This window comes from Coregonus clupeaformis, chromosome 4, assembly GCF_020615455.1.
Source record: "Coregonus clupeaformis isolate EN_2021a chromosome 4, ASM2061545v1, whole genome shotgun sequence".
NCBI lineage: Eukaryota > Metazoa > Chordata > Actinopteri > Salmoniformes > Salmonidae > Coregonus > Coregonus clupeaformis.
Genome location: NC_059195.1, coordinates 21,469,074 through 21,490,641, shown reverse-complemented (window position 1 = coordinate 21,490,641; position 21,568 = coordinate 21,469,074). Strand labels below are relative to the sequence as shown.

Below are 21,568 nucleotides of genomic sequence, written 5' to 3'. Positions count from 1 at the left end.
CTTGAATTTCTTTGGAACTTGTTTGGGGCTGCTTATCCACCATCCGGACTATCCTGCGTTGCAACCTTTCATCAATTTTTCTCTTCCGTCCACGTCCAGGGAGATTAGCTACAGTGCCATGGGTTGCAAACTTCTTGATCATGTTGCGCACTGTGGACAAAGGAACATCTAGATCTCTGGAGATGGACTTGTAACCTTGAGATTGTTGATATTTTTCCACAATTTTGGTTCTCAAGTCCTCAGACAGTTCTCTTTTCCTCTTTCTGTTCTCCATGCTTAGTGTGGCACACACAGAAACACAATGCAAAGACTGAGTCAACTTCTCTCCTTTTTATCTGCTTTCAGGTGTGATTTTTAGATTGCCCACACCTGTTACTTGCCCCAGGTGAGTTTAAAGGAGCATCACATGCTTGGAACAAACTTATTTATCCACAATTTTGAAAGGGTGCCAATAACTTTGTCCGGCCCATTTTTTTAGTTTTGTGTGAAATTATGTCAAACTTGCTTTTTTCCTGTTTTTTTTTGTGTTATTCCAATACACACAAAGGAAATAAACATGTGCATAGCAAAACATGTGTAATTTCAATACTTTTCTGTGAGAAATACTTCATTTTCTGGAAAAATTTCAGGGGTGCCAACAATTTTGGCCATGACTGTAGTTAGCATACAATTAATGAATTTGTATTTCATTTTGAAATGCCTAGTATAAGGCATTTTCTATATTTCATAATGAATAGGCTGACACATTACCTTTTAGCTACAGAATCTCACCACCGTGCGTTTCCATCTCATCCTCTCTCTCCTTCATTCCTTTCTCCAGCACGCATAGAGAGGGGCTTAATGAAATATGTTTTGTTGTGTTCCCAAATGGATTTCACTTGGTTTCCCAAATTTAAGCACTGGGTAGCTGGAGGAACAGGGTTGGAGAGCCCATGGCATACAGAGTACTGGGTAGCTGGAGGAACAGGGTTGGAGAGCCCATGGCATACAGAGTACTGGGTAGCTGGAGGAACAGGGTTGGAGAGCCCATGGCATACAGAGTACTGGGTAGCTGGAGGAACAGGGTTGGAGAGCCCATGGCATACAGAGTACTGGGTAGCTGGAGGAACAGGGTTGGAGAGCCCATGGCATACAGAGTACTGGGTAGCTGGAGGAACAGGGTTAGAGAGCCCATGGCATACAGAGTACTGGGTAGCTGGAGGAACAGGGTTGGAGAGCCCATGGCATACAGAGTACTGGGTAGCTGGAGGAACAGGGTTGGAGAGCCCATGGCATACAGAGTACTGGGTAGATACAGGAACAGGGTTGGAGAGCCCATGGCATACAGAGTACTGGGTAGCTGGAGGAACAGGGTTGGAGAGCCCATGGCATACAGAGTACTGGGTAGCTGGAGGAACAGGGTTGGAGAGCCCATGGCATACAGAGTACTGGGTAGCTGGAGGAACAGGGTTGGAGAGCCCATGGCATACAGAGTACTGGGTAGCTGGAGGAACAGGGTTGGAGAGCCCATGGCATACAGAGTACTGGGTAGATACAGGAACAGGGTTGGAGAGCCCATGGCATACAGAGTACTGGGTAGCTGGAGGAACAGGGTTGGAGAGCCCATGGCATACAGAGTACTGGGTAGCTGGAGGAACAGGGTTGGAGAGCCCATGGCATACAGAGTACTGGGTAGCTGGAGGAACAGGGTTGGAGAGCCCATGGCATACAGAGTACTGGGTAGCTGGAGGAACAGGGTTGGAGAGCCCATGGCATACAGAGTACTGGGTAGCTGGAGGAACAGGGTTGGAGAGCCCATGGCATACAGAGTACTGGGTAGCTGGAGGAACAGGGTTGGAGAGCCCATGGCATACAGAGTACTGGGTAGCTGGATGAACAGGGTTGGAGAGCCCATGGCATACCGAGTTTGGGCGGAATATCACCTGTCGCGCAGCGAGAGGCTGCATGCTCCTCAAGCAGTGGTTGATGTGTGCAGTGAAATAACCGGAGTAGCCGACCCAGCATGAGTGAAAAACAAACGGGTGGGAAAGCGTTCTCCATTCACTATTAGAGTGCATACGGATTACATATCTTTCCCCCTTCCCCTGTTCCTGCCCAATGGAAAATGGGCCATTCTAAATCTGAACTAATTTTACATACAGTTCATTCGGAAAGTATTCAGACCCCTTGACTTTTTCCACATATTTTTACGTTACAGCCTTATTCTAAAAGCGATTACATTAATTTTAATAAATAAATAAAACGTATTTACATAAGTATTCAGACCCTTTGCTATGAGACTCGAAATTGAGCTCAGTTGCATCTTGTTTCCATTGATCATCCTTGAGATGTTTCTACAACTTGATTGGAGTCCACCTGTGGTAAATTCAATTGATTGGACATGATTTGGAAAGGCACACACCTGTCTATATAAGGTCCCACAGTTGACAGTGCATGTCTGAGCAAAAACCAAGTCTTGAGGTTGAAGGAATTGTCCGTAGAGCTCCAAGACAGGATTGTGTCGAGGCACAGATCTGGGGAAGGGTACCAAAAAATGTCTGCAGCATTGAAGGTCCCCAAGAACACAGTGGCCTCCATCATTCTTAAATGGAAGAAGTTTGGAACCACCAAGACTCTTCCTAGAGCTGGCCGCCTGGCCAAACTGAGCAATCGGGGGAGAAGGGCTTTGGCCAGGGAGGTGACCAAGAACCTGATGGTCACTTTGACAGAGCTCCAGAGTTACTCTGTGGAGATGGGAGAACCTTCCAGAAGGACAACTATCTCAGCAGCACTCCACCAATCAGGCCTTTATGGTAGAGTGGCCAGACGGAAGCCACTCCTCAGTAAAAGGCACATGACAGCCCACTTGGAGTTTGCCAAAAGGCACCTAAAGACTCTCAGACCGTGAGAAACAAGATTCTCTTGTCTGATGAAACCAAGATTGAACTCTCTGGCCTGAATGCCACACGTCACATCTGGAGGAAACCTGGCACCATCCCTACGGTGAAGCATGGTGGTGGCAGCATCATGCTGTGGGGATGTTTCTCAGCTGAAGGGACTGGGTGACTAGTCAGGATCGAGGGAAAGATGAACGGAGCAAAGTACAGAGAGATCCTTGATGAAAACCTGCTCCAGAGCGCTCAGGACCTCAGACTGGGGCGAAGGTTCACCTTCCAACAGGACAACGACCCTAAACACACAGCCAAGACAATGCAGGAGTGGCTTTGGGACAAGTCTCTGAATGTCCTTGAGTGGCCCAGCCAGAGCCCTGACTTGAACCCGATCAAACATCTCTGGAGAGACCTGAAAATAGCTGTGCAGCGACGCTCCCCATCCAACCTGACAGAGCTTGAGAGGATCTGCAGAGAAGAATGGGAGAAACTCCCAAAATACAGGTGTGCCAAGCTTGTAGCGTCATACCCAAGAAGACTCAAGGTTGTAATTGCTGCCAAAGGTGCTTCAACAAAGTACTGAGTAAAAGGTCTGAATACTTATGTAAATGTCTTATTTCTGGGGATTTTTTAAAATAAATTTGCAAAAATGTCTAAAAACCTGTATTTTCACTTTGTCATCATGGGGTATTGTGTGGAGATTTGATTGAGGGGGAAAAAACTATTTAATCAATTTTAGAATAAGGCTGTAACGTAACAAAATGTGGAAAAAGTCAAGTGTTCTGAATACTTTCCGAATGCACTGTATAAGTAAAGACAAGATGAAATTGAGAATAGTCTGATGGGTGAAAATATGATGACTTGATGAGAGAACAGCTGTGCAGCCTGAGGCAAGGAACAGAGCGGAAGCTTCTCAAATCATCAGTATCCTGTAGTCGCATCATGCTGCCCGTATGTCTTTTATTTCTAAGACATTCTAAGGTTTGTATCGTTCACAACTACAGTTGCCAAATTACTCTATATCTGGGGTATAGGACCTGTTTCAAGTGAACACTTTTACACTCAACACTTTATATGTGGCTCTCGCTCCGGAATGGGAAAAATATCATTTTCTATTTTATTCAGCTAAGTTCAATTATATTCTTCTTACTATAAAATCATATCATGTAAAATAATGACACGGGACTTATGAGCGTATCTTGTCTGCTAAATGAACAAGCCTACAGCCTATGGCATGGAGCACAGCCAGATAACATACAGTCGGCCAACTCATATTCTGTTCTTCTGAAATACATTTTCTTCATATCATAATGTTTCTTTAGACCTGCCTAAAATAAATAATGGATTTATTGTGACTGTGTATATTAAATTGATTTATTAGACTTTTCTAAATGTAGATGTTCCAATCAGCCTGGAGATGCTAAACGTGTTTATGTTAATTAACGGTCAATTACCGTGAGACCGGCAGTCGTTTGCATGACTAACCGGCTGACAAAATGTCATGACCGCCACAGTGTGTGTTATTGGCTTGTCTCATGTAATCTCCTCTTGTCCCTGCAGGACAGAGCCATTAACCTGCTGGTCGGAGGACTGATATCCCTGCTAGTTCTAGTAAGTAACCCTGGACTTTTTGTTACAGCCTGAATTTAAAATGGATGACATTGAGATGTGTTCCCTAGGTAACAGTGATCAGTTAGGTGGTGTTTGGTTGATATGTGATTGTGTTCCCTAGGTAACAGTGATCCGTTAGGTGGTTGATATGTGATTGTGTTCCCTAGGTAACAGTGATCCGTTAGGTGGTTGATATGTGATTGTGTTCCCTAGGTAACAGTGATCAGTTAGGTGGTGTTTGGTTGATATGTGATTGTGTTCCCTAGGTAACAGTGATCCGTTAGGTGGTTGATATGTGATTGTGTTCCCTAGGTAACAGTGATCAGTTCATTCCTGTTCCCCTCGTTGCCTCCCTGGCCGCTCAACGTCTTCTTGGCTTTCTGTATCCTGCTGACCTGCGGCTCGGCCATGGTGCTGGTGAGAACACACTGCTTTCTTTGGGTCTGAAGAGGCTAAATCTCTCCCTCCTCTTGATCTTCTGGTACCAGCAGGGGGACTTGGATTAGGGTTAGGTACTGGCAGGGGGACTTGGGTTAGGTACCGGCAGGGGGACTTGGGTTAGGTACCGGCAGGGGGACTTGGGTTAGGTACCGGCAGGGGGACTTGGGTTAGGTACTGGCAGGGGACTTGGGTTAGGTACTGGCAGGGGGACTTGGGTTAGGTACCGGCAGGGGGACTTGAGTTAGGTACCGGCAGGGGGACTTGGGTTAGGTACCGGCAGGGGGACTTGGGTTAGGTACCGGCAGGGGGACTTGGGTTAGGTACGGGCAGGGAGACTTGGGTTAGGTACTGGCAGGGGGACTTGGGTTAGGTAATGGCAGGGAGACTTGGGTTAGGTACAGGCAGGGGGACTTGGGTTAGGTACGGGCAGGGAGACTTGGGTTAGGTACCGGCAGGGGGACTTGGGTTAGGTACAGGCAGGGAGACTTGGGTTAGGTAATGGCAGGGGGACTTGGGTTAGGTACAGGCAATGGGACTTGGGTTAGGTACAGGCAGGGGGACTTGGGTTAGGTACAGGCAGGGGGACTTGGGTTAGGTAATGGCAGGGAGACTTGGGTTAGGTAATGGCAGGGAGACTTGGGTTAGGTACAGGCAGGGGGACTTGGGTTAGGTACAGGCAGGGGGACTTGGGTTAGGTACCGGCAGGGGGACTTGGGTTAGGTACCGGCAGGGGGACTTGGGTTAGGTACTGGCAGGGGGACTTGGGTTAGGTAATGGCACGGAGACTTGGGTTAGGTACCGGCAGGGGGACTTGGGTTAGGTACTGGCAGGGGGACTTGGGTTAGGTACCGGCAGGGGGACTTGGGTTAGGTACCGGCAGGGGGACTTGGGTTAGGTACCGGCAGGGGAACTTGGGTTAGGTACAGGCAGGGAGACTTGGGTTAGGTAATGGCAGGGGGACTTGGGTTAGGTACTGGCAGGGAGACTTGGGTTAGGTAATGGCAGGGAGACTTGGGTTAGGTAATGGCAGGGAGACTTGGGTTCGGTACAGGCAGGGGGACTTGGGTTAGGTAATGGCAGGGGGACTTGGGTTAGGTACAGGCAGGGGGACTTGGGTTAGGTACAGGCAGGGGGACTTGGGTTAGGTACAGGCAGGGGGACTTGGGTTAGGTACAGGCAATGGGACTTGGGTTAGGTAATGGCAGGGAGACTTGGGTTAGGTAATGGCAGGGGGACTTGGGTTAGGTACAGGCAGGGAGACTTGGGTTCGGTACAGGCAGGGAGACTTGGGTTCGGTACAGGCAGGGGGACTTGGGTTAGGTACAGGCAGGGAGACTTGGGTTAGGTACAGGCAGGGAGACTTGGGTAAGGTACCGGCAGGGAGACTTGGGTTAGGTACAGGCAGGGGGACTTAGGGTTAGGTAATGGCACGGAGACTTGGGTTAGGTAATGGCAGGGAGACTTGGGTTAGGTAATGGCAGGGGGACTTGGGTTAGGTACAGGCAGGGAGACTTGGGTTAGGTACAGGCAGGGGGACTTGGGTTAGGTACCGGCAGGGGACTTGGGTTAGGTACCGGCAGGGGGACTTGGGTTAGGTACTGGCAGGGGGACTTGGGTTAGGTAATGGCACGGAGACTTGGGTTAGGTACCGGCAGGGGGACTTGGGTTAGGTACTGGCAGGGGGACTTGGGTTAGGTACCGGCAGGGGGACTTGGGTTAGGTACCGGCAGGGGGACTTGGGTTAGGTACCGGCAGGGGAACTTGGGTTAGGTACAGGCAGGGAGACTTGGGTTAGGTAATGGCAGGGGGACTTGGGTTAGGTACTGGCAGGGAGACTTGGGTTAGGTAATGGCAGGGAGACTTGGGTTAGGTAATGGCAGGGAGACTTGGGTTCGGTACAGGCAGGGGGACTTGGGTTAGGTAATGGCAGGGGGACTTGGGTTAGGTACAGGCAGGGGGACTTGGGTTAGGTACAGGCAGGGGGACTTGGGTTGGGTACAGGCAGGGGGACTTGGGTTAGGTACCGGCAGGGAGACTTGGGTTAGGTAATGGCAGGGAGACTTGGGTTAGGTAATGGCAGGGAGACTTGGGTTAGGTAATGGCAGGGGGACTTGGGTTAGGTACAGGCAGGGAGACTTGGGTTCGGTACAGGCAGGGAGACTTGGGTTCGGTACAGGCAGGGGGACTTGGGTTAGGTACAGGCAGGGAGACTTGGGTTAGGTACAGGCAGGGAGACTTGGGTAAGGTACCGGCAGGGAGACTTGGGTTAGGTACAGGCAGGGGGACTTGGGTTAGGTAATGGCACGGAGACTTGGGTTAGGTAATGGCAGGGAGACTTGGGTTAGGTAATGGCAGGGGGACTTGGGTTAGGTACAGGCAGGGAGACTTGGGTTAGGTACAGGCAGGGAGACTTGGGTTAGGTACAGGCAATGGGACTTGGGTTAGGTACAGGCAATGGGACTTGGGTTAGGTACAGGCAGGGGGACTTGGGTTAGGTACAGGCAGGGGGACTTGGGTTAGGTACAGGCAGGGAGACTTGGGTTAGGTACAGGCAGGGGGACTTGGGTTAGGTACAGGCAATGGGACTTGGGTTAGGTACAGGCAGGGGGACTTGGGTTAGGTACAGGCAGGGGGACTTGGGTTAGGTACAGGCAGGGGGACTTGGGTTAGGTACAGGCAGGGGGACTTGGGTTAGGTAATGGCAGGGGGACTTGGGTTAGGTACAGGCAGGGGGACTTGGGTTAGGTACAGGCAGGGGGACTTGGGTTAGGTACAGGCAGGGGGACTTGGGTTAGGTAATGGCAGGGAGACTTGGGTTAGGTAATGGCAGGGGGACTTGGGTTAGGTACAGGCAGGGGGACTTGGGTTAGGTAATGGCAGGGAGACTTGGGTTAGGTAATGGCAGGGAGACTTGGGTTAGGTAATGGCAGGGAGACTTGGGTTAGGTACAGGCAGGGGGACTTGGGTAAGGTACAGGCAGGGGGACTTGGGTTAGGTACAGGCAGGGAGACTTGGGTTAGGTACAGGCAGGGGGACTTGGGTTAGGTACAGGCAGGGAGACTTGGGTTAGGTACAGGCAGGGAGATTTGGGTTAGGTACAGGCAGGGAGACTTGGGTTAGGTACAGGCAGGGAGACTTGGGTTAGGTACAGGCAGGGGGACTTGGGTTAGGTACAGGCAGGGAGACTTGGGTTAGGTACAGGCAGGGGGACTTGGGTAAGGTACCGGCAGGGAGACTTGGGTTAGGTACAGGCAGGGGGACTTGGGTTAGGTAATGGCACGGAGACTTGGGTTAGGTAATGGCACGGAGACTTGGGTTAGGTAATGGCAGGGAGACTTGGGTTAGGTAATGGCAGGGGGACTTGGGTTAGGTACAGGCAGGGAGACTTGGGTTAGGTACAGGCAGGGGGACTTGGGTTAGGTACAGGCAATGGGACTTGGGTTAGGTACAGGCAGGGAGACTTGGGTTAGGTACAGGCAGGGAGACTTGGGTTAGGTACAGGCAGGGAGATTTGGGTTAGGTACAGGCAGGGAGACTTGGGTTAGGTACAGGCATGGAGACTTGGGTTAGGTACAGGCAGGGGGACTTGGGTTAGGTACCGGCAGGGGTGAGGCTGAATCTCTCTCTCTCTTCCTCCTGTAGATTGTCTGGTACCGGCAGGGGGACTTGGGTTAGGTACCGGCAGGGGGGACTTGGGTTAGTTACCGGCAGGGGGACTTGGGTTAGGTACAGGCAGGGGGACTTGGGTTAGGTACAGGCAGGGGGACTTGGGTTAGGTACAGGCAGGGGGACATGGGTTAGTTACCGGCAGGGGGACTTGGGTTAGGTACAGGCAGGGGGACTTGGGTTAGGTACAGGCAGGGGGACTTGGGTTAGGTACCGGCAGGGGGACTTGGGTTAGGTACAGGCAGGGGGACTTGGGTTAGGTAATGGCAGGGAGACTTGGGTTAGGTAATGGCAGGGAGACTTGGGTTAGGTAATGGCAGGGGGACTTGGGTTAGGTAATGGCAGGGAGACTTGGGTTCGGTACAGGCAGGGGGACTTGGGTAAGGTACAGGCAGGGGGTCTTGGGTTAGGTACATGCAGGGAGACTTGGGTTAGGTACAGGCAGGGAGACTTGGGTTAGGTACAGGCAGGGAGACTTGGGTTAGGTACAGGCAGGGAGACTTGGGTTAGGTACAGGCAGGGGGACTTGGGTTAGGTACAGGCAGGGAGACTTGGGTTAGGTACAGGCAGGGAGACTTGGGTAAGGTACCGGCAGGGAGACTTGGGTTAGGTACAGGCAGGGGAACTTGGGTTAGGTAATGGCACGGAGACTTGGGTTAGGTAATGGCAGGGGGACTTGGGTTAGGTACAGGCAGGGAGACTTGGGTTAGGTACAGGCAGGGGGACTTGGGTTAGGTACAGGCAATGGGACTTGGGTTAGGTACAGGCAGGGGGACTTGGGTTAGGTACAGGCAGGGGGACTTGGGCTAGGTACAGGCAGGGAGACTTGGGTTAGGTACCGGCAGGGGGACTTGGGTTAGGTACAGGCAGGGGGACTTGGGTTAGGTACAGGCAGGGGGACTTGGGTTAGGTACCGGCAGGGGGACTTGGGTTAGGTACCGGCAGGGGGACTTGGGTTAGTTACCGGCAGGGGGACTTGGGTTAGGTACCGGCAGGGGGACTTGGGTTAGGTACAGGCAGGGGGACTTGGGTTAGTTACCGGCAGGGGGACTTGGGTTAGGTACAGGCAGGGGGACTTGGGTTAGGTACAGGCAGGGGGACTTGGGTTAGGTACCGGCAGGGGGACTTGGGTTAGGTACAGGCAGGGGGACTTGGGTTAGGTAATGGCAGGGAGACTTGGGTTAGGTAATGGCAGGGAGACTTGGGTTAGGTAATGGCAGGGGGACTTGGGTTAGGTAATGGCAGGGAGACTTGGGTTCGGTACAGGCAGGGGGACTTGGGTTCGGTACAGGCAGGGGGACTTGGGTTAGGTACATGCAGGGAGACTTGGGTTAGGTACAGGCAGGGAGACTTGGGTTAGGTACAGGCAGGGAGACTTGGGTTAGGTACAGGCAGGGGGACTTGGGTTAGGTACAGGCAGGGAGACTTGGGTTAGGTACAGGCAGGGAGACTTGGGTAAGGTACCGGCAGGGAGACTTGGGTTAGGTACAGGCAGGGGGACTTGGGTTAGGTAATGGCACGGAGACTTGGGTTAGGTAATGGCAGGGGGACTTGGGTTAGGTACAGGCAGGGAGACTTGGGTTAGGTACAGGCAGGGGGACTTGGGTTAGGTACAGGCAGGGAGACTTGGGTAAGGTACCGGCAGGGAGACTTGGGTTAGGTACAGGCAGGGGGACTTGGGTTAGGTAATGGCACGGAGACTTGGGTTAGGTAATGGCAGGGAGACTTGGGTTAGGTAATGGCAGGGGGACTTGGGTTAGGTACAGGCAGGGAGACTTGGGTTAGGTACAGGCAGGGAGACTTGGGTTAGGTACAGGCAGGGGGACTTGGGTTAGGTACAGGCAATGGGACTTGGGTTAGGTACAGGCAGGGGGACTTGGGTTAGGTACAGGCAGGGAGACTTGGGTTAGGTACAGGCAGGGAGACTTGGGTTAGGTACAGGCAGGGAGACTTGGGTTAGGTACAGGCATGGAGACTTGGGTTAGGTACAGGCAGGGGGACTTGGGTTAGGTACAGGCAGGGAGACTTGGGTTAGGTACCGTTAGTGGGACTTGGGTTAGGTATCGGCAGGGGTGAGGCTGAATCTCTCTCTCTCTTCCTCCTGTAGATTGTCTGGTACCGGCAGGGGGACTTGGGTTAGGTACCGGCAGGGGGACTTGGGTTAGTTACCGGCAGGGGGACTTGGGTTAGGTACAGGCAGGGGGACTTGGGTTAGGTACAGGCAGGGGGACTTGGGTTAGGTACAGGCAGGGGGACTTGGGTTAGGTACAGGCAGGGGGACTTGGGTTAGGTACAGGCAGGGGGACTTGGGTTAGGTACAGGCAGGGGGACTTGGGTTATTTACCGGCAGGGGGACTTGGGTTAGGTACAGGCAGGGGGACTTGGGTTAGGTACAGGCAGGGGTGAGGCTGAATCTCTCTCTCTCTTCCTCCTGTAGATTGTCTGGTACCGGCAGGGGGACTTGGAGCCGAAGTTCAGGAAGTTAATATACTACATGCTGGCCTCCATCATGCTGCTGTGTCTCTGTGCCAACCTGTACTTCCACGACGTGGGTAGAGGGACGTGAGACTGGACATGCCTTAGTCACCCTCACTGCCACACATGGTCACTGACTGGACTAGTGGGACCAGGAGGACCAGGAGGATGGTTGACCTGCCCAGGACCAGTTCCGGGAAGGGGGGGGGGCACATTCCACACAAGCACAAAAAGGACAGACGGTTTCCAGACTAGTGACTGTCCACCAATCGTAGTCAAGTGACTGTTTCTACTCCACCAATCAAAGGCGCTGCACAGATCATCTGACCACTCAGCTCTGCACAGCAAAGACCTTAGGATGGTTCAGACAATTTGTTTCTTTTTTATTTAATATTTTATGCAATAAATAATCCTGTCCTGTCTGGCCTGTGAGTTGTTGTCCTGCACCTCTGTCATAAATAATCCTGTCCTGTCTGGCCTGTGAGTTGTTGTCCTGCACCTCTGTCATAAACCTTGTTTATACCTGGCGTCTCATGCGTCCTGTGTCTTGATCTTGGCCACATTCTGAATGTCCCACATTTCCAGATATGTCTACACATGGTATTGAGATGTCTTATCAGAAATATGTCTACACATGGTATTGAGATGTCTCTTGTCAGAAATATGTCTACACATGGTATTGAGATGTCTCTTGTCAGAAATATGTCTACACATGGTATTGAGATGTCTCTTATCAGAAATATGTCTCCACATGGTATTGAGATGTCTCTTATCAGAAATATGTCTACACATGGTATTGAGATGTCTCTTGTCAGAAATATGTCTACACATGGTATTGAGATGTCTCTTGTCAGAAATATGTCAACACATGGTATTGAGATGTCTCTTATCAGAAATATGTCTCCACATGGTATTGAGATGTCTCTTGTCAGAAATATGTCAACACGTGGTATTGAGATGTCTCTTGTCAGAAATATGTCTACACATGGTATTGAGATGTCTCTTATCAGAAATATGTCACCACATGGTATTGAGATGTCTTGTCAGAAATATGTCTACACATGGTATTGAGATGTCTAAATATGTCTCCACATGGTATTGAGATGTCTCTTGTCCATCCACTGTCTCTGCATTGCCACCACATTTCCTGATCCCTCCTTGTGTGCAAATTATTTGACAGAGATTATTTATTTTAAGACACTTTGGCTGCGTTTACAGTCAGCCTAATTCTGATCTTTTACCCAGTTATTGGCGAAAGAGCTGATCTGATTGGTCAAAAGACAAATGAGTGTGAAAAAAGATCAGAATTGGGCTGCGTGTGTAAACACAGCTGTGTGTCCTGACTACCTCCGGAGGTAGACAGGAAGATCTGATACCCTAACCCTAACCCTAACCCTACCTCCGGAGGTGGACAGGAAGATCTGATACCCTAACCCTAACCCTAACCCTAACCCTAACCCTACCTCCGGAGGTGGACAGGAAGATCTGATACCCTAACCCTAACCCTAACCCTACCCCTAACCCTAACCCTACCTCCGGAGGTGGTCAGGAAGATCTGATACCCTAACCCTAACCCTAACCCTACCTCCAGAGGTGGACAGGAAGATCTGATACCCTAACCCTAACCCTACCTCCGGAGGTGGTCAGGAAGATCTGATACCCTAACCCTACCTCCGGAGGTGGTCAGGAAGATCTGATACCCTAACCCTAACCTCCGGAGGACAGGAAGATCTGATACCCTAACCCTAACCCTACCTCCGGAGGTGGACAGGAAGATCTGATACCCTAACCCTAACCCTAACCCTAACCCTACCTCCGGAGGTGGACAGGAAGATCTGATACCCTAACCCTAACCCTAACCCTACCCCTAACCCTAACCCTACCTCCGGAGGTGGTCAGGAAGATCTGAAACCCTAACCCTAACCCTACCTCCGGAGGTGGTCAGGAAGATCTGATACCCTAACCCTAACCCTAACCTCCGGAGGACAGGAAGATCTGATACCCTAACCCTAACCCTAACCTCCGGAGGACAGGAAGATCTGATACCCTAACCCTAACCCTACCTCCGGAGGTGGACAGGAAGATCTGATACCCTAACCCTAACCCTAACCCTAACCCTACCTCCGGAGGTGGACAGGAAGATCTGATACCCTAACCCTAACCCTACCCCTAACCCTAACCCTACCTCCGGAGGTGGTCAGGAAGATCTGAAACCCTAACCCTAACCCTACCTCCGGAGGTGGTCAGGAAGATCTGATACCCTAACCCTAACCCTAACCTCCGGAGGACAGGAAGATCTGATACCCTAACCCTAACCCTAACCCTACCTCCGGAGGTGGACAGGAAGATCTGATACCCTAACCCTAACCCTAACCCTACCTCCGGAGGTGGACAGGAAGATCTGATACCCTAACCCTACCTCCGGAGGTGGTCAGGAAGATCTGATACCCTAACCCTAACCCTACCTCCGGAGGTGGTCAGGAAGATCTGATACCCTAACCCTAACCCTAACCTCCGGAGGACAGGAAGATCTGATACCCTAACCCTAACCCTAACCCTACCTCCGGAGGTGGACAGGAAGATCTGATACCCTAACCCTAACCCTACCTCCGGAGGTGGACAGGAAGATCTGATACCCTAACCCTACCCCTAACCCTAACCCTAACCCTACCTCCGGAGGTGGACAGGAAGATCTGATACCCTAACCCTAACCCTACCTCCGGAGGTGGTCAGGAAGATCTGATACCCTAACCCTAACCCTAACCCTACCTCCGGAGGTGGTCAGGAAGATCTGATACCCTAACCCTAACCCTACCTCCGGAGGTGGTCAGGAAGATCTGATACCCTAACCCTAACCCTAACCCTACCTCCGGAGGTGGTCAGGAAGATCTGATACCCTAACCCTAACCCTAACCCTAACCCTACCTCCGGAGGTGGTCAGGAAGATCTGATACCCTAACCCTAACCCTACCTCCGGAGGTGGTCAGGAAGATCTGATACCCTAACCCTAACCCTAACCCTACCTCCGGAGGTGGACAGGAAGATCTGATACCAATCAGGTTACAGTAGCTACGTCCAATCAGGTTACAGTAGCTACGTCCAATCAGGTTACAGTAGCTACGTTCCATCAGGTTACCGTAGCTACGTCCAATCAGGTTACAGTAGCTACGTTCCCATTCAATTGGCCAGTCATTTTTTGTTGTTGTTGACATTTAGAATGTTTGCATAGAAAATAGATGCACCAATGGCCTGCTGTGGTGCGTTTCCATTCAACTGCCGTCGATTCAAATCAGCTGGATGTAATGTCACACAAAATAAAAATACAACTTTTCAGAAAAACTACGTGCTTGATTCAATCAGATCCGCTTTAGCTGACATCGGCCTAGTGGTTGTTTTTGGCGGTGGAACTGCGTTAGTGCTGTCAAACGCACAAATGGCTCCAGGCGTTATACAGTGGGGAAAATAAGTATTTAGTCAGCCACCAATTGTGCAGGTTCTCCCACTTAAAAAGATGAGAGAGGCCTGTAATTTTCATCATAGGTACACGGGACGATGGACGGGGCCCATGTACCGTCAAATCTTGGGTGAGAACCTCCTTCCCTCAGCCAGGGCATTGAAAATGGGTTGTGGATGGGTATTCCAGCATGACAATGACCCAAAACACACGGCCAAGGCAAGAAAGGAGTGGCTCAAGAAGAAGCACATTAAGGTCCTGGAGTGGCCTAGCCAGTCTCCAGACCTTAATCCCATAGAAAATCTGTGGAGGGAGCTGAAGATTCGAGTTGCCAAACGTCAGATTTTCTGGATTTATTTTCCTCATTTTGTCTGTCATAGTTGACGTGTACCTATGATGAAAATTATTAATGATTAATCTTTTTAAGTGGGAGAACTTGGACCATTGGTGGCTGACTAAATCCTTTTTCCCCACTGTACCTGAAGTCGGACATTACAGTTGGCTGCACGACTCACACTAACAGAAATCCCATGAAGCCTCGTTTACAAGTTTGAACACTGGAACGTGATAGGATGATAGAAATCCTCATTAATTAGTTGAATGATTCATTATTCATTATTTTTTTATATAGCCTACACATTCTCTTTCTGAACGTCTAACCAGAGTGGGGCGGGCGTGGCTTTTTCATGACAATGATCGCAAGAGCTGCTTAACGATTTGACGGCTCCAACAGCCGTTCCACCGCTGACACCTCCAAAATAGCCACGATGCAGTGTCTGCTATTGCCGGTTAATGCTTGATCTGATTGAATCTAGGCTCTAGTGTCGAATAAAAATGAAGTGGTTGAAGGGTTTCCATTATCCATTTAGGCAAATTGAGCATTGATAAATTGAAGACAGCCTGTACGCCCTCCCACATCGCAGTGCTAGAGGCGTCACTACAGACCCGGGTTCGATCCTGGGCTGTATCACAACCTGCCGTGATCGGGAGTCCTATAGGGCGGCGCACAATTGGCCCAGCGTCGTCTGGGTTAGGGGAGGGTTTGGCCGGGGTAGGCCGTCATTGTAAATAAGAATTTGTTCTTAACTGACTTGCCAAGTTAAATAAAGGTTAAATAAAAATAAATACAATGAATGTCTCAGGTAGCCCATGACAACCAGCATGGATATTCTAATCATTCTCATGTGCCAAACAATCGCCACGGTGAAACTTGCACTCCTTTAAATATTCTGAACAAAAATAAACGCAACATGCAACAATTACAAAGATTTTACTGAGTTACAGTTCATATAAGGAAGTCTGTGGATTTCACGACTGGGAATACAGATATGCATCTGTTGGTCACAGATACCTTACAAAAAAACCAGTCTGTATCTGGTGTGACCACCATTTGCCTCATGCACTGAGCTGATCAGGCTGTTGATTGTGGCCTGTGGAATGTTGTCCCTCTCCTCTTCAATGACTGTGTGAAGTTGCTGGATATTGGCAGGAACTGGAACACGCTGTCGTACACGTCGATCCAGAGCATCCCAAACATGCTCAATGGGTGACATCTGATGAGTATGCAGGCCATGGAAGAACTGGGACATTTTCAGCTTCCAGGAATTGTGTACAGATCCTTGAGACATGGGGCCGTGCATTATGATGCTGAAACATGAGGTGATGGCGGCGGATGAATGGCACAACAATGGGCCTCAGGATCTCGTCACTGTTCATTCAAATTGTCATCGATAAAATGCAATTGTGTTCGTAGCTTATTTTACATTTACATTTTAGTAATTTAGCAGACGCTCTTATCCAGAGCGACTTTCAGTTAGTGAGTGCATACATTTTTTTCATACTGGCCCCCCGTGGGAATCGAACCCACAACCCTGGCATTGCAAGCACCATGCTCTACCAACTGAGCTACACGGGGCCCAGCATGCCTGCCCCTACCATAACCCCACCGCCACCATTGGACACTCTGTTCACAACGTTGACATCAGCAAACCACTCGCCCACACAACGCCATACACGTGGTCTGCGGTTGTGAGGCCGGTTGGATGTACTGCCAAATTCTCTAAAACGACATTGGAGGCGGCTTATGGTAGCAACAGCTTTGGTGGACATTCCTGCAGTCAGCACGCCAGTTGCGCGCTCCCTCAACTTGAGACATCTGTGGCATTGTGTTGTGACAAAACTGCACATTTTAGAGTGGCCTTTTATTGTCCCCAGCATAAAATGCACCTGTGTAATGATCATGCTGTTTAATTAGCTTCTTGATATAGGGAGGCAGGTAGCTTAGTGGTTTAGAGCGTTGTGCCAGTAACCGAAAGGTCGCTGGTTCTAATCCCCGAGCCGACTAGGTGAAAAATCTGTCGATGTGCCCTTGAGCAAGGCACTTAACCCTAATTGCTCCTGTAAGTCGCTCTGGATAAGAGCGTCTGCTAAATGACTAAAATGTAAATGTAAAATGTGATATACCACACCTGTCAGGTGGATGGATTATCTTGTTTAATTTTTTTATTAAGCCATCCACCAACCCCCCCTCCCCCCTCGGAATACAAATACAGTGGGGAGAACAAGTATTTGATACACTGCCGATTTTGCAGGTTTTCCTACTTACAAAACATGTAGAGGTCTGTCATTTTTATCATAGGTACACTTCAACTGTGAGAGACGGAATCTAAAACAAAAATCCAGAAAATCACATTGTATGATTTTTAAGTAATTAATTTGCATTTTATTGCATGACGTAAGTATTTGATACATCAGAGAAGCAGAACTTAATATTTGGTACAGAAACCTTTGTTTGCAATTACAGAAATCATACGTTTCCTGTAGGTCTTGACCAGGTTTGCACACACTGCAGCAGGGATTTTGGCCCACTCCTCCATACAGACCTTCTCCAGATCCTTCAGGTTTCGGGGCTGTCGCTGGGCAATACGGACTTTCAGCTCCCTCCAAAGATTTTCTATTGGGTTCAGGTCTGGAGACTGGCTAGGCCACTCCAGGACCTTGAGATGCTTCTTACGGAGTCACTCCTTAGTTGCCCTGGCTGTGTGTTTCAGGTCGTTGTCATGCTGGAAGACCCAGCCACAACCCATCTTCAATGCTCTTACTGAGGGAAGGAGGTTGTTGGCCAAGATCTCGCAATACATGGCCCCATCCATCCTCCCCTCAATACGGAGCAGTCGTCCTGTCCCCATTGCAGAAAAGCATCCCCAAAGAATGATGTTTCCACCTCCATGCTTCACGGTTGGGATGGTGTTCTTGGGGTTGTACTCATCCTTCTTCTTCCTCCAAACACGGCGAGTGGAGTTTAGACCAAAAAGCTCTATTTTTGTCTCATCAGACCACATGACCTTCTCCCATTCCTCCTCTGGATCATCCAGATGGTCATTGGCAAACTTCAGACGGGCCTGGACATGCGCTGGCTTGAGCAGGGGGACCTTGCGTGCGCTGCAGGTTTCAATTCATGATGGCGTAGTGTGTTACTAATGGTTTTCTTTGAGACTGTGGTCCCAGCTCTCTTCAGGTCATTGACCAGGTCCTGCCGTGTAGTTCTGGGCTGATCCCTCACCTTCCTCATGATCATTGATGCCCCACGAGGTGAGATCTTGCATGGCGCCCCAGATCGAGGGTGATTGACCGTCATCTTGAACTTCTTCCATTTTGTAATAATTGCGCCAACAGTTGTTGCCTTCTCACCAAGCTGCTTGCCTATTGTCCTGTAGCCCATCCCAGCCTTATGCAGGTCTACAATTTTATCCCTGATGTCCTTACACAGCTCTCTGGTCTTGGCCATTGTGGAGAGGTTGGAGTCTGTTTGATTGAGTGTGTGGACAGGTGTCTTTTTATACAGGTAACGAGTTCAAACAGGTGCAGTTAATACAGGTAATGAGTGGAGAACAGGAGGGCTTCTTAAAGAAAAACTAACAGGTCTGTGAGAGCCGGAATTCTTACTGGTTGGTAGGTGATCAAATACTTACGTCATGCAATAAAATGCAAATGAATTACTTAAACATCATACAATGTGATTTTCTGGATTTTTGTTTTAGATTCCGTCTCTCACAGTTGAAGTGTACCTATGATAAATATTACAGACCTCTACATGCTTTGTAAGTAGGAAAACCTGCAAAATCGGCAGTGTATCAAATACTTGTTCTCCCCACTGTATATGTTTAGTTTTTTTATAGCTTTTCTGCTACATACATATACATTTTACATATACATTTAGCATATATGGTACTTTTATATAAGGCAATCACATAACAATAATAATTTACCAAACATAAGCTCTTTAATCCCACCCCTCAGCCACTCTCAGCCCATCCCACCTATCACGTAGACCACCCTCGTTTGGTTTCCATGTCCCATATATTTTTCAATTGTTCTGTGATGTTTAACATACATTTTGAACCTTTCTAATCATACAGTATCCACAGATTGTGAGCTAAAGATGAAAACCTTTCCTACGATTATTATATTATTTATTGACTTGGATGGATTATCTTGACAAAGGAGAAAGGTTCACTAACAGGGATGGAAGCAAATTTCTGCATAAGCTTTTTGTGCGTATGAAACATTTCTGGGATCTTTTATTTAATCTCATGAAACATGGGACCAACACTTTACATGTTGCGTTTATATTTTTGCTCAGTGTAATTGGATGGTGAAGCATCCTCTAGTGGTGTGGGGGCTGTGCTTTAGCAAAGTGGGTGGGGTTATATCCTGCCTGGTTGGCCCTGTCTGGGGGTATCGTCTGACGGGGCCACAGTGTCTCCCGACCCCCCCAGTCTCAGCCTCCAGTATCTATGCTGCAATAGTCTATGTGCCGGGGGGCTAGAGTCAGTCTGATATATCTGGTGTTATTCTCCTGTCTTATCCGGTATCCTGTGTGAATTTAAGTATGCTCCCTCTAATTCTCTCTCTCTCCCTCTCTCCCTCCCCTCCCGGAGGACCTGAGCCCTAGGACCATGCCTCAGGACTACCTGGCCTGATGACTCCTGGCTGTCCCCAGTCCTCTCCCTCTCTCCCTCCCCTCCCAGAGGACCTGAGCCCTAGGACCATGCCTCAGGACTACCTGGCCTGATGACTCCTGGCTGTCCCCAGTCCACCTGGTCCTCTCTCCCTCCCCTCCCGGAGGACCTGAGCCCTAGGACCATGCCTCAGGACTACCTGGCCTGATGACTCCTGGCTGTCCCCAGTCCACCTGGTCCTCTCTCCCTTCCCTCCCAGAGGACCTGAGCCCTAGGACTATGCCTCAGGACTACCTGGCCTGATGACTCCTGGCTGTCCCCAGTCCACCTGGTCCTCTCTCCCTCCCTCCCCGGAGGACCTGAGCCCTAGGACCATGCCTCAGGACTACCTGGCCTGATGACTCCTGGCTGTCCCCAGTCCACCTGGTCCTCTCTCCCTTCCCTCCCAGAGGACCTGAGCCCTAGGACCATGCCTCAGGACTACCTGGCCTGATGACTCCTGGCTGTCCCCAGTCCACCTGGTCCTCTCTCCCTTCCCTCCCAGAGGACCTGAGCCCTAGGACCATGCCTCAGGACTACCTGGCCTGATGACTCCTGGCTGTCCCCAGTCCACCTGGTCGTGCTGCTGCTCCAGTTTCCACTCTTCTGCCTGCGGCTATGGAACCCTGACCTGTTCACCGGACGTGCTACCTTGTCCCAGACCTGCTGTTTTCAACTCTCTCTCTCTCTACCGCACCTGCTATTTCAACCTCTAAATGCCCGGCTATGGAAAGCCAAGTGTCTATTTCATGTTGCGCCACTGGTCATAACTGACTAAGATCATGGTGTCAGAAGTACTTCAACCTCGTCAAATATAAAACAGGAGAGATTATTTCACAGAAAATATTCAATGTTCCTTGAATTTTGTCTGAGTTTAGAGTGATGAAAAGCAGCTAACTGCTCTCTCATGACTCTTCATTGAGCAGAGCAGGCCAGGTGGAGCCGTTGCTATGGTTATTCACAGACTCAGAGCCACCATGAGCAGTGTGCATGCAGAGTGAGCTGCCTTCGCACAGGGAGCGAGTGACAGACAGAGGCTCAGCTAATGGATTTACTAATGGCGGAAGTTATTTCTGGTTTCGGTCTTTAAATTTGGCAGAAGCAGTTGGGCCTGGGTAGGATAGGGCCTAAACGTTGCGGGCATGGGTAGGGATACACTTCGTAATGTGTTTTTCTGCAACATTGCTTTTGTGGAATTAAACCGGGTCAATGTAAACCTGCCTAACGTGTCTTTTAATTGTCTACACCCGTCTCAAAATGTCCAATCAGAACAAGATCAGGACAAAGGAGCAGGTATAACCGGGGATAAAGAGTTGGACGATCGGCAGGCTGTTAAACACACTAGACACACCAGAGACGATCGGCAGGCTGTTAAACACACACACTAGACACACCGGAGACGATCGACAGGCTGTTAAACACACTAGACACACCAGAGACGATCGGCAGGCTGTTAAACACACTAGACACACCAGAGACGATCGGCAGGCTGGTAAACACACACACTAGACACACCAGAGACGATCGGCAGGCTGGTAAACACACTAGACACACCAGAGACGATCGGCAGGCTGGTAAACACACACACTAGACACACCAGAGACGATCGGCAGGCTGGTAAACACACTAGACACACCAGAGACGATCGACAGGCTGTTAAACACACACACTAGACACACCAGAGACGATCGGCAGGCTGGTAAACACACTAGACACACCAGAGACGATCGGCAGGCTGTTAAACACACTAGACACACCAGAGACGATCGGCAGGCTGTTAAACACACTAGACACACCGGAGACGATCGGCAGGCTGTTAAACACACTAGACACACCAGAGACGATCGGCAGGCTGTTAAACACACTAGACACACCGGAGACGATCGGCAGGCTGTTAAACACACTAGACACACCAGAGACGATCGGCAGGCTGTTAAACACACTAGACACACCAGAGACGATCGACAGGCTGTTAAACACACACACTAGACACACCAGAGACGATCGGCAGGCTGTTAAACACACTAGACACACCAGAGACGATCGGCAGG

At 50.0% G+C, this 21,568-nt stretch overlaps 1 protein-coding gene across 4 annotated transcripts in view; it reads left to right on the top strand.

Annotated features, from left to right (window-relative positions):
• The window catches only part of tmem243b (transmembrane protein 243, mitochondrial b), a 33,003-nt gene extending 21,411 nt beyond the window's left edge, over positions 1 to 11,592 (top strand). For all 4 annotated transcript variants that reach the window (XM_041867115.2, XM_041867106.2, XM_041867097.2 and 1 more), the window contains exons 3-5: positions 4,431 to 4,481; positions 4,794 to 4,898; positions 11,026 to 11,592. In XM_041867115.2, the coding sequence (XP_041723049.1) occupies positions 4,431 to 4,481; positions 4,794 to 4,898; positions 11,026 to 11,154 (285 nt within the window). In that variant the 3' untranslated portion in view covers positions 11,155 to 11,592. The remainder of the gene's footprint in view (positions 1 to 4,430; positions 4,482 to 4,793; positions 4,899 to 11,025) is intronic.
• Positions 11,593 to 21,568: the final 9,976 nt, after the last annotated feature.